Source organism: Mugil cephalus, chromosome 12 (assembly GCF_022458985.1).
Source record: "Mugil cephalus isolate CIBA_MC_2020 chromosome 12, CIBA_Mcephalus_1.1, whole genome shotgun sequence".
Taxonomy (NCBI): domain Eukaryota; kingdom Metazoa; phylum Chordata; class Actinopteri; order Mugiliformes; family Mugilidae; genus Mugil; species Mugil cephalus.
The window spans coordinates 2,878,946-2,891,871 of NC_061781.1; the positions used below are offsets into that span (position 1 = coordinate 2,878,946).

A 12,926-nucleotide genomic window follows, 5' to 3' on the forward strand; every position below is an offset into this window, starting at 1 on the left:
CATGTTAAAACTGCTTAACCCAATCTTCTGTGGATCAGAGTGAACACGGAGCATGAAGATCTGTCTGGAGTCCAGCTCTATCCAGTGGAATTGGTCACAGTGGATGAGTCACTCAGGTAAGATACCATTTATGTGTGCTTTACCACCTGTTACCTGTAAATACAAGTATATAAAATATACATTTTTGACCCAACTTCGAGCACATGAATTAATCCAAGGAGAAGAGAGAACTTTCTCTGGTAGGAGTGAAATACAAAAATAAATAAAACCCCTGGTTAGTGTTGTCTCATTTACTGCTGTCTAACACTTAAAGCCAAACAGTCTTTTCTCTGAAAGTTTCCAGACTTTTCCTTTGAGCTCATTAGTGCTAGCTGTCATTGACCTGACTATCAGTAGTAAAAACACCTATTTTCATGAATGAATTTCTTTGGATTTATGTGCTCCACCTTCAGAAACACCTGCAGGTTAAATTGGGCTAACCAAACATGTTTAGTGCTAGCCCAGTGACGTTAAATGTACAACCTGCTCAGAGGAGTGCAACATATAACGGGCGCTCAATGACATTTTCTTAGTATGCATATGCTGTTAGAGGCATATGTGTTTGTCTGGTTGGCTTGCAGGTTAAAATCTCACATCCAAACAGTAGGTAATATTCAAAACTAAAACTTTATACTGTATTACAAGTTCACTTACTGGTGAAAATAATGCATGCTGCAGAAATCTGGACTAACTCATAGTCCTCTACCTCTAAAAATATTCTATTCTATGTATATTTTACTTATTTCTGGTTGAGGTACAATTGAGTTGCAAGTGTTGTAATTATAAGTGTGATTCATATTCACTGCAGAGTTGATTTTGACCTCTATTTAACTCTTTCTCTTTCTTCCCAGTTGGCAGGACAGTGATGATGGCTCCACAACACCAAAGGTACAGTGATGCGCATCATTTCTTGCTTAGAGTTAGCACACACAGCACAAAACAGCAGGTTGTCATCTGCATATGATGATTATAGTTGGAATTGAACTGAAACTGTGAAAAACAAGTATTAAGTTGCATTAAACTTGCTCCTTATGCATTTTGATGCATGTTTATTGCATGTTTGAGGTAAACCTTGGTTTAGCAAAGTGTATAATTATTGGAAAAACCGACAATTGTCAAATAGATTGTTGAACACTTGCACTTTAAAATACTACACAGGAAGAGCAGTCATTTCTGTTGAGTAGTCACTTTCTTCTTTTGATAGTATTGGGGCTCTGTAGTAGAATATTTTGAAATCCTACACATTGTGACTTAAAATCCAAGAATGAATCTCTGCAGCTTGGAACCACCTCCAGTTGGGACAGGCTAGAAAACAGCCAACTGGAGGGATCTGCAAAATGATGCAGAGACAAAAAAAAAAGATAATGTTAGTAATGTTGCAATAATAGAAATGAAACCACAGGTTCCAGGTTGTGCTGCAGAAGCAAGAAAACCTCCCCGAAGCTTGTTAGATGCTCCGCAAGAAGCAAGAAATTGGTCTCGCTTCCGAGGCTCATGAACAGGAAACAAGTTTGTTCTGGCCAGGTCATCTATACTTCACGAGAAACTCCAGAGTGCCGACTCCGGGGAAATCCTTATAGGGCTCTCCCATTGCAGCTTACTAGTCACACGCACTAATTATTGTGGGAGATGTGGGAGATAGACGAGAAGAGGCGGTCGGTCGGATCACGCTGTTTATTCAGCGTAAACCTACACACAGTGTGTACACACAATGATCTCTACCCAGGAGAGATTAGCAGTCACACTGTGAATATTCGCATGTGGGACCTGCTAGTGGCTGCTTTTTCACATTAACTGGCCAATGACGAAATAGTTGCTGGAGACCACACGAGATAAAAATTCTGCCCTGTTGATGTGTCAAGAACTAGCTGCAAGAACTCCCAAATGAGGAGCTAGAGCAAACTTCTTGCTTCTCGTGGAGTGTATAACGGCCTTTAGGATCCCGCTGACACCACCAGGTACGCTTAAGGAGGGGACTAGCAGTCATGTGGCAGAAGGACACTGTCCACTGTTAACAAAATCTCAACATTTCACAACATTTTTTATAATTATTTTTGTTCAGTGCATATATTTTCCTGTGGCAGGAGTTCACATACTTGCTTAACTTCTAAACATCACAAGGAGATAAATGTGTAATTTTGTTGTGGGGGGTATTTCACAGAAGCCGGCGTAGTGAAAGCTGTTAGATTACGGTCCTAGTGAAATACCCTGCGCTAATCTCAAACGAAGGAGAAAATGAAGCCTATTAACATAATCACCATAACTGTAATGTCTTCTTTGAGAAAATTGCTAAGCACCACATGTTATTCTCATATTCACATGATTACACTATCGCAATCTCATAATTAGCGGTGTTTTAATTTAGCTATTGGATCTGCCCACTTTGAGGTGCCTCGAGTCTACAGATAGACACCATTTTCTAGTAAATGAATACTTGCTAACATGATAGAGTTCAAGTAGATCCTGACGTATTCTGTCTAGAAATGTTAAAGTCTGTAAGTATGTAAGTGATAGAGAATACTTACAGCCTAAACGTTTGATGCGTTCTATAGCAGCACATGGAGGAAGGTGGCTATGAGTTCCAGAAGAAGAGACAGATGATTCTAGAGAAGGCCAGGTTTGAGGCCCAGCTTGCATGCCGGGAGTATGAATGGCATATGTCAATCCAGGTAAAAAGGTGGCAGCAGACCACTGGTTGTAGGCTCTGCCCCCAGCCCCTCAGAGTGAGCTTCTGCCGTCAACACAACATCTCTTACTTGTGTGTCTGTTTGCAGTGAGTTTACTGTGTTACCCGGCAGACAAACCACCCTGAGCTTTTCACATGTGTCTCATTTCATATGGCAGCTGGTTGCACATGTGAACAGAGTGGGAACATGTGTTTATGTGTCAGTGCGAATCGTCATTCTTTGCAACCAGTTTGAATAAATTGACAGGTGCCTGTGTTGCATGTTAGTGTGGAAAGTCTCATCTACAGAACCCGCTGATGTGTGATTTGGGGTCTTTATGTGTTGATTGTTTTAGAGTCAGTACTGTCTGAGAGTTGCAATGTTATAAACCTTCGCCCTGCAAGATTTGTTTTAGATTAATTCCACCGTCTTTGCAAAAAAAAAAAAAAAAATACTATACCATATGCTAACTAAATGTCTTAAAGCACAGAAACATAAGACACACGGAAGAGAGTGCTTCTGCTATCAAACTGCTTTAATGTTAATTTTTCACCTATATTTGCAAATGCAATTAGGGCTGTCAATAGATTAAAAGTATTTAATCACGATTAATCTCATGATATCCAAAGTTAATTCACAATTAAATTTTGTCTTCACTTTTTTTTCTAAACGTAACTTGAATGAATATAGTATTAGTATTACCAACGTGAGATATGAGATTCATGAGAATCACAGGATTAAATATAATTGAAAATAAAAGGACAAAACACAGAAACAAGAACTTTGTGGAGTATTGTTGTCTTCCATTGTTCTTCCTGCTTACTTTTCTGTTTCTTTTTGCAATACTTGGCAGTTTTGATTTTACATGCAACTGCCTTCTGCAGAGTAAAATGATTTCTGCTACTTTCTACAACATTACTGCTGCTTCCTGCTCATTGATTTCTCAGACTACTACAAAAGAAATTGTGACATTCAAATTAAGTTGAGTTATCAGCGTGTTCATTTGACAGCCCTAGTTTCTGTCTGTATCTCTCTGGAGTCATTTGTGAGTTTTTGTGTGTTAACAAAATAATGTACATGAAGCACAGGACTGGAGATTTTCCAGCATTTGTTGAGTGAATCAAATAAAAACGCATATTCTCGTGTCTCTTTCTGTTGCTGCAGCGAGATGACAGATGTTCAGCCGGCGGACCTCCATCCTTCTCAAGCCCACCCTTTGGACTGAAGCCCCGATCTGGTGAGTTGGGTCAGATACCTGGACTACCAGGTCTCCAGGCTAAAAGTGGGAAAAACTGTGTTCTTCTCAATATGCTGGTTGTTCAGTATCAGTAGAGTATGGTGATGAGGTAACTCTGGTAGGAATCTATACACCGATCACAATGTTGCTTTCCTGACGAAACGACCTGACTCTCACTTGAAGTGAGAGTTTAGCATAAAATCCAACCACATTGATGAGAAAGCAGACATTTTGCACCATCCTATATTTGCAAAACTTATATTGGCTAAAAATATAGATTCAGTCACAGTTCGCGTATAGCATCCGGGCAAACTATTGGCTTGATAATTAGCTGAACGTCATGTTAAATACAACTTCGTTGCCACTGCCTGTGCACTTAGTCAAATGCAACCCCATGCTTTTTTCTTCTTTTTTTTTTTTTTGGCCTTTTTTAGTCAGCAACCATCCAGCTTGGGTTTGCTAGCTGTTACCAGTGTGCAGAGCATTGCTAACCGAATGATGCTAACTTGATGCTAACAGCATGTCGAGGTGTAATGTGAAATGCCACTAATCTTTATTTTGTTTTGTGTTTGTGTGTTGTCATTTCATTGTATTCCTCCTTTCAAAATTTTCTGATTTACCTGTTTTTTTTATTTGCCACTTTTTTTGGTTTATTTATTTCTTTGTTTTCATTTATCCCGCATGACTGTTAAAATCACAAACCCATCTGATCTGACTGCCTGCCTATTTGAATCAATGCCTTCTTCATTGATTCTTTATAAACCAATATTTCCGGATCTTTCTCCTGGTGATTTTGGTGTTTTTCTTTTGGGGATGGGGGCTGGGATTTGTTTTTTCGTGGAATGAACTTTGCCTTGCTGTACTGGGTTCACCTTGGATACCACCACCACCACCCTCCTCCTCTTCCTCCTTCCCCTCCAACACCACCTTCCTGCACTACACTCGGCCCTCACTTCCTGCGTTTCTGACCACTCCCCTCACCTGGTTGTAGCCCCGCCCTCGCTCCCCTGCTCGCCCCCTCCTTCCTGTCTCGACTCCTCCCTCCTCCCACAGGCCTCGCCCCTCCGTAGAGATACATCTCGTAGCCATGACGACGGAGGCATGCACAGCCGCGGTAGGTCCCGCCGTTTTCCGCTAACCGGCTAGATCGCACACATCTGGACCTTTCCAACTTCTCCACCAAGTGTTTCTCTTCAGTGCATAAGAAATTCTGGGATCTTTCTCTCTAGGTTTATTTGTTTTTGCCTTTAAAGGTGTTAAAAGGTCTTAAATTTAACTTCTTGTAGTCTCTTTCCTGCTGTTTATCTTTTCTTTGGTCTGTTTTGTGGTCCACACCACTTAGTCTTTTTACAGCTAAATCCAGCTGGAAAGGTGATGAAATTAAGTAGAGTTTATTTTGCCCATTGCAACTTTCTATCATCCTTTAAACTAGGTGAATTGGGCATTCTGTGTTTTAGGGAATAATTTGGCATTCTGGGTTTTCTTGATGATGAGAATAGCCTGGCATGGCCTTGACTGTGATAACATTTTTATAACATTTCCTCTCACAGAGAAAAATATACCTCTGCGTGGTCCTCCAACCAATCAGAGGCATTTAATTATAAACAGATTCAAATCCATGGTGCTCAGATCTTGACCAGAGCATACTCAGTTCCCCAAAAGAGAGACTTCAAACTAACTTTCTACCAAAAAAGTTTGTGATTCTGGAATTTGGGGCTGGCTTTCAGTCTGAGATGTGGAAGCTGACCCCACACATACAGTAGGCTATGTCTTAATGCTAAATCGGGAGCTACAGCCAAGAGCCAGTTAGCTTAGAATAGTGTGTAAGACTGGAAACAAGGATAAAATGCTAACCTGACTCTGTGCAAAGAGTAATCCACAAACGTTTAGTTTGTTTTAACATGAAGTTTTAATCCCTATTTAATGTTTCTATATGCACATAGAAGGTAGCATCACTTTTAATTTTACTGATTATTGTCTATATTGTCTGTTTTAATTTTATAATTTAAATTCACCAAACCAGTATTATAGTCCAACCTAGTGACCACTGAAGTGTAGACGGTAAATCTGCTTCAAGAAACCAGAAACCATTACTGATTTATTTATATGCCAACTTCACGGATCAAAAATCAAACAAGATGTTAAAAGAAACTTTTGGGCCGTTACATAGATCTTAAGCTCAGTGGGATGGATATCCAGTGTTGAGGAGCTGCATGCTCAAAAGCATAACCACAGCCATCGTCTTGTATTGAGGAACTTTTCTGTCGAGTCCTAATTCAAAGTTGTTACTGAAAGCTTTCAATGCCTCAGACCACGTCAGGGTGTTTCAGATCTCTCTCTGTGTGTATGTGGTAGCTGCAGACTCTGATCAAACAGGAGCTTCACCATGCTCTGCTTTCATCTCCAGCTGTTCACAAGTGTGTGGTGGCTGTAGAGGAGTAGGCGTACGTGGTAGCAGTTAGATACAATGTGTGTGTTATTACAGAGTAGTCAAACACACATGTGTAATTTAAAGATTTTGAAAAGGAGTAAATAAAGGGTTTGTAAAAATCCTGAAAAGTCTGAAATTTACATTCTTTGATGTAAATACATTGCCTGGCCGAAAAAGGTCTAAGCAAGGATTTAACTCAGCAAATAGGTGTGAGCCTCTTATTGGATAATTACTGCGTGGGACAATCTTTCAGCTGCAAACAAGTTATTTAACCTCAGCTAATGCGATGAGTAGCTTCTCATTTCTTAAACAACTGTGTTAAAGACGCATCCAGTTTTCGTGGAAAAGATGTTAGTCTGTTTGAGAAAACTGTCCAACACTTTGTTAAAAAAACTGGAAGGATAGCGGGGAACCATCATCTTCCAGGAAGAAATGTGATTGAAAAAATCCTGACTGATTGTGATGGGCTATCACTTAAACCGATGGTGAAATCAAATCAAAGAAAAACAACAGTAGAACTCAGGGCTATGTTTAATAGTGAAAGTGAGAGCATTTCCACATGTACAATGTGAAGAGAACTCAAGGGATTGGGACTGAACAGCTATGTAGCCTTAAGAAAACCACTAATCAGTGAGGCTAACTGGGGAAAAAGGCTTCAATTTGCTAGGGAGCAATGGAAATTGAAAACAGCAGCATTCTGTAAAATGGCCTGCGATTGGTGGAAAAATACTGTCTGTAAATACAATCAGGAGGAGCCACAGAAGTCAGTAGTTCTCTCATAACACTTGAATGTGGACAAAATAACCCGAAAAATCAATTACACACCCCGCCAGCTAAAAATAAAGTTGAAAATGGGGCGAAGTAAATTTGCGCAAATGCTCATTTGAAATTAAACCAATGTGGACATAGCTCCTCCCAAGACCGTGTGTGTGTCCATCCATGATGTGCGCTGGTTATGCTGCTCCCTAAAGATCAGTGGAATCATATAACGTCATCAGATGGCTTTGTAGTGGCCAGATGTGATTAGCGGTGGTGGTGGGCTGCTGCTGGATGACTCCTGTTCTTTGACTGAATTGCTTTTTTATGAAAGGCTACACAAATGTGATCAAACTGGGTGGTCAAAGTACCAAAAAAATGACAATCTAATAGTTTTCTGTGCTTTTTGTCTGGAAAACATCAACTGCATCTGGCAGCACTGGATTTTTTAGAAACCGTCAGTTTCCATGACTTGATATTGAGAAAGCCCCTGACTTCTGACTTTTTTTATTTTAGCTCTGATGCTTTCTCCCATCATCGTCAGCAATTTACTGTTGGAAACTTGAGTCACAACCAACCAATCACATGATCAATGGCTGCTGGGAGTTTTAGCTGAACTAGCCTCTGATACATTGGTTTAAACAATTTCAATATGACAGAACATAATTTGTTAATTTTAAGTGCATATTCTTTTGTTTTTTTCTTTAAAATAAGCAAGATATGACAAGTGTCAATTGGATGCTGTAGCTATGGCAACACAGACCACAAGAGTTGTGTTGGTCCAGCTGGTAGTACCATGTTTCTGCTTTACTATTTGCGGCTGCTTCTCCATCTCCGCAGTTTTCAAAATGATTGTTTGGGATCATTAAAGATGTAACACATCAAGGAAAGCCTAAATGAGGAGGTTCAGAGATACAAACATTTGTGTGACTTTAAAATTCTAACCAAAGCTTCAGCTGCCATTGTTGAAAGTGAAGCAGGAAGTAGAAACAAACATTAACCCAACTGGCAAAAAAGACACTGACTATTGTTTGGATGGTGTTGTTACAGAACGAGCCAGACTGACGAGTGCACAACTGTAAATGGCTCACACCAGCGTAGATTTGTGCGTTGGTTACACCATCTCTGTCCCGTAGAGACATAAACAACACTTTACTCTTGTTGAATTCAGTTATTCTACTCATCTGCTCGTGTCAGCTCACCACAAAGCAACATTTTTATTATGTGCCGCTACTGCACTGTCACGACATGGCCTACATGTGTTAGACATTTAGAAAGCCTTAAATCTAACAGACAGTGTAAGACATCAGAGGCCATATTAGGAAAGTCTGTATCGTCTCCGGTCCTGCGTGTGGGTTTAGTGTTTGTGTGTAATATCTTCACCGTGAATGAGACTGAGCTCGTGTATGTGTGTGTCTATTTTTAGTACTTATATTTTAAGTGCTGGATAATGGTCCCTAGAGGACTATCCTACTTCCAGAAGAATGGAGTCCAAGATTTTAGATGGATCACAGCCGTGTGCGTGTTTGTACTTGCAAATGTAAATTTGTGAGGACCAGTTTGCTTTTTTGGTTAAGGTTACACTAAGTGGAGGGATTGTATTGTTACTGAGACCCTTACAAAGAAGGAACTGTGTGTGTTCTTCCTGAGGCGAGCTGTGTTTCAGTGACTAGATTCATAAAAGGCTCTGATACTTAAGCTCTCAGCTGTTCACACGCTCATTGTAATAAACTGTGAATATTAGCAAATCTGGCACAAGACTTTTGACTTGACAGTCTCACCACTGTCTCACAGTTACTTCATTTTCACATTGCTGTATTTCCTTTTACTTCCAGCCCCTCTAAATCAGGCGTGTCAAAAGCTGCAATAGACCTCCATGTTCAAATGGAAATGCAGCAGAAATAAACATCTTTCAATCTTTTTGATTCATTTCTCCAACTGTACGGAGGAGACTTTTTATATAACACACCTGTCTAAATTACATTGATCAGACATAACATTATGACCAACTTCCTAATATTGTCTAGGTCTCCTTTGTGCCTCCAAAACAGTTGTTACTCATCAGAAAATGGACATGGATCTTCTGAGTGGGAGCTGTTAGTGGGAGTCTTTAGGTCCTATGGGTTGAGGGGGGGGGGCCTCTGTGGATCATCCCACAGATAGTTTACCAGTTCCACACAGCATACATGTTTAGTCACGTGACTTTGGTTCTTCCTCTTCTTCTTCTTCTTATTATTATTATATTTTTGCTAGCTTTGACACAAGCCAACCACCATGAAAACAGAAGATAACAAAGATATTTTGACACTACAGTGATGTGGTTTTTGTTTAATGGCAGACCTAAGATGAATAACTGAAAAAATTTCAGGTTTAACTGAAGACCAATACCGATCTGATCCAATCTTTTAAGAATTGTCTGGACTTGCCCCGACTGACTTAAAGTAAATCTACCTGTGTGTTGAAGCAGCTCATTAGCTTTTATATTTTCATGATGAAACATTTCAAGAGATGCCAATCAGTGATTTAATAACTACACTTTCAATGCGCATCTCTTTGAATTGCAGCAGTGACAGATTCTCGTCATACGTCAGGACGTCAGCCAGTCTTTGTTCTGCCTGAGGTGATCTCATGTTTGCCGCTGCAACGCTCCCCGCTATGCAGGGCTATGTGTTTCTACATGAGCAGCTTATGTGTGATACGATTATGACTAATGGTCTATAATGGGTTCAGGCCTCGGGGAGGGTGAAATCACGCTCCCATCATCACCACCGCTGACCTCATTAGCAACCAATCATCACCCTGAGAGGGTGAGGGTGTGTAGACGAGGATCGTCCATGTGATCGGTGCTTGAATGATTCTGCCTGTATTTTTAAGCATGTGATCACTTGAGTGGGTGTGCGTTAGTTTCGCTTACATGTAAAGTGCATATATGTGTGTAGTTGTGTGTGTGCCACTGCGTTAAAGTAGGTTAAAACTGTCAGTGCAGGCAACGGGTATATTTTAAGACTTGATTTATGTTGCAGCTGCACAATAAACTGGTTAGAGAGTTAGGAAATAAATCAGATAACTTCAAAATGATAAATGTATACACACATTATGATATATTGGAATAAATATCTATAGGAATAAACTCTGAATATGTATGCATATAGTTTAGGTTATTAGATGTTGGATTACCCAACCTGAAGTTATTTCGCTGTCAAGTTTGTCAAAATCAATGGATGCAGTAGCTGTGATCTGATTGGCCCAGCAGATCTTTTGCAGGAGCATAATCCGTTTCCAACAGATAGACCAGACCCAGGCACATACGGCCCTTTGGGCATCCCTGTCTGGCCCGCGGTATGTCAGTCATAAGCACAGATGTTGTGCATGCAAAACGACTGTGTTGCTTTTATTTTGAGCCATATGTATTATTTATGTCATGGCACTGTTAGAATCTGCTTTCGTAAATTCTTCAAGAAGGATGATTAAAACAGCTTCTTTCCTTATATTAACCCTTAAAAGCCTGAACGGATTGCTGGCATCTGTCAAAGCGGACGATTTTGAATTACCGTAACTCACAGTGGTTTGCGCTATTGACAATATTCAAAGTGTGGCTAAACACTGGGAAGTTGTGCTTTTGCCTGGAAGACCTTCGTGATATCTCAAAGGTATAAGTAACTTAGTTTTTACCAACAAATTTCTCCAAACATCTCTCTCTTGCTTGGGCTTTGCGATTGTTGTTCCCCAACCTCCAACAGCGGTGCTTCGTCATTACTGTAATGGCAGTGTTTTTTTCCAGAAAGCGCAATGGTAATTCAAATACCGCAAGCTTCTCTTTGTGGGCAGACGGACATTCAAGTCTTAAAGGGTTAAAAAATTTTTTGAGATTGATTGAGATACAGAAGAGAACTCTTGTAGCTACATGGTCCAGACAAAGTTTCTAACATTCCAATGCATTATATCCAAAACTACAGATCAATTGTGTTTTATTTTCCTCTTTGACCTACACCAAAACTCATACATTTAAATAAATATTTACAGAATATTCTTATGTTTCTGATTACCAGTAGCAGCTTATCAAAATAAATAATTTACTGCTTTTTACAATGGGAGAAAATTAATATTGAGCAGAATAACGTTCAAGTTATCGTTTGGTTTGGCCCTCCAACACAGTTCAGGTTTTTCATGCGGCCCCCTGTAGAAATTAATTGCCCAGCCCTGAGACAGACTCTTGCTTCAGTTTAGTACAGGAAAAAATGAACTCATTGCATGGCTTCATACTAAGAGGAAATGTGAATGTCAGCGTCCCCTCTTGATTCATTCATTATTCAGTCCATCATTAATATTCTCGGCCGAATGTGACATGTGTTCTCCACGGTGCAAGCAGCAGACTGGTGCCTGTCTGAAGGGACAGGGAGTCCCTCCACATGCCCACGTCTAGCTCTCCAACACGCTGTTTACAAGGGTTTTCAGTTAGCATTGAACTAAGAATCTGAAAAGCTGACCAGTTGATTACTTGAATGTGTCCCAGCAAGCTGCAGCAGGAATGAAAGGCAAATGGAGAGACTATGCATCGATGCACATGTCATGCTGCTCATCCAGTCGCAAACACTGCTCAGAAACCTGCACCTTTCATGATGAATACAACACCTTAAAAAAGATGTTTTTGTCATTCATTATCAGAACATTGCAGTTTATATATTATTATATTATATGATTGTTTTTTTCTTTCTCATTTCTGAGTGTTTTTTTGTTGTTGTTGTTGTTGTTTGTTTGTTTTTGCAAACTCTTTTGTACGATGCCCCCTGGCTGACACTAACCTCTACACGTATGCCAGTCAGGATTATCCCGAGAGTCAAACAGACATCTCAGTGCTGAGTCTTATTCCGTTGTTCCTGTGAATATAGCAACGTTTCCATCAAAGGAACTTTCTGCAGAAACCAAGAACCTCTGAGTTCTCAGTTTCACATGCCGAATTGTCTGTTGTGTACATGCAGGTAACGCCATGGAGACTGTTTAGCCTTCTGTAAAGGTCCTTTTTTTGTAGGTAATACAGGAAACTTCAGACCCATGCGTGAATGAATTTTGCAACCTTTTAAAACCTGCAACTGAAATCAAGGAGACGGCAAAAAGAATGGAATTCGTGACAAAGTCCAGACCTCGTTAAGTATTCATGCAGAGGAAGAATTTGAGAACGTCTACTTTAATATTTCATCTCTGTTTCCTGTTATCAGACACAAAAGATAACATTAAAAACCAGAGTGGAAGTAGTGATGTTCAAGCTCTGCACAAACCTTTAGTTCCTTTAAAACATCTCCTGCATTAGTGAAACTATTTTCCAGGATCTTTTTGGAAACATGGCCTCAGTTCAAACCTGGACTTCTGCCCTGAAAACACTCCTGTGAGCATCTTACCTGAACCTGAGCTCCATCTTATCACTGACTTTTAAATTAAATTGCGCTGTGCAGCAGCCTGGTGATGCATGAACTTAGTAAGTAGCTCCCTTCACTTACTCTGAGGAGAACACTGTGATGAGATGCAGGTTGAAGCGTTAAAAAACATCCACATCCTGCAGCCCTCACTTCTTCAGTTCTCATACCGGGCACAGAGATCCTCTAGCTCCCTCCTGTGTTGCTCAGAGGAACTAAACAGACACAGCTGAGCTTCATTGAGCCTTAAAAGGCAGATTTATGCTTGTGGAAATGAGGACAGTGAGGAGGTGAGTAGCTCATCCTCCAGCAGTGTGTGGGAGTGTGTGTTTCTGCTCAGTGTGTGTGAAGAGGCTAAGCATGTTTCACGCTCTCTGTCCTTCCTA

At 40.3% G+C, this 12,926-nt stretch overlaps 1 protein-coding gene across 5 annotated transcripts in view; it reads left to right on the top strand.

Moving 5' to 3' along the window:
• The window catches only part of lrch1 (leucine-rich repeats and calponin homology (CH) domain containing 1), an 81,235-nt gene that overhangs the window by 55,448 nt on the left and 12,861 nt on the right, over window positions 1-12,926 (top strand). For 3 of the 5 annotated variants that reach the window (XM_047600086.1, XM_047600085.1, XM_047600088.1), the window contains exons 12-15: window positions 39-116; window positions 891-927; window positions 3,870-3,942; window positions 4,934-5,056. In XM_047600086.1, the coding sequence (XP_047456042.1) occupies window positions 39-116; window positions 891-927; window positions 3,870-3,942; window positions 4,934-5,056 (311 nt within the window). The remainder of the gene's footprint in view (window positions 1-38; window positions 117-890; window positions 928-3,869; window positions 3,943-4,933; window positions 5,057-12,926) is intronic. The other 2 variants (XM_047600087.1, XM_047600089.1) reach the window with 1 other exon arrangement.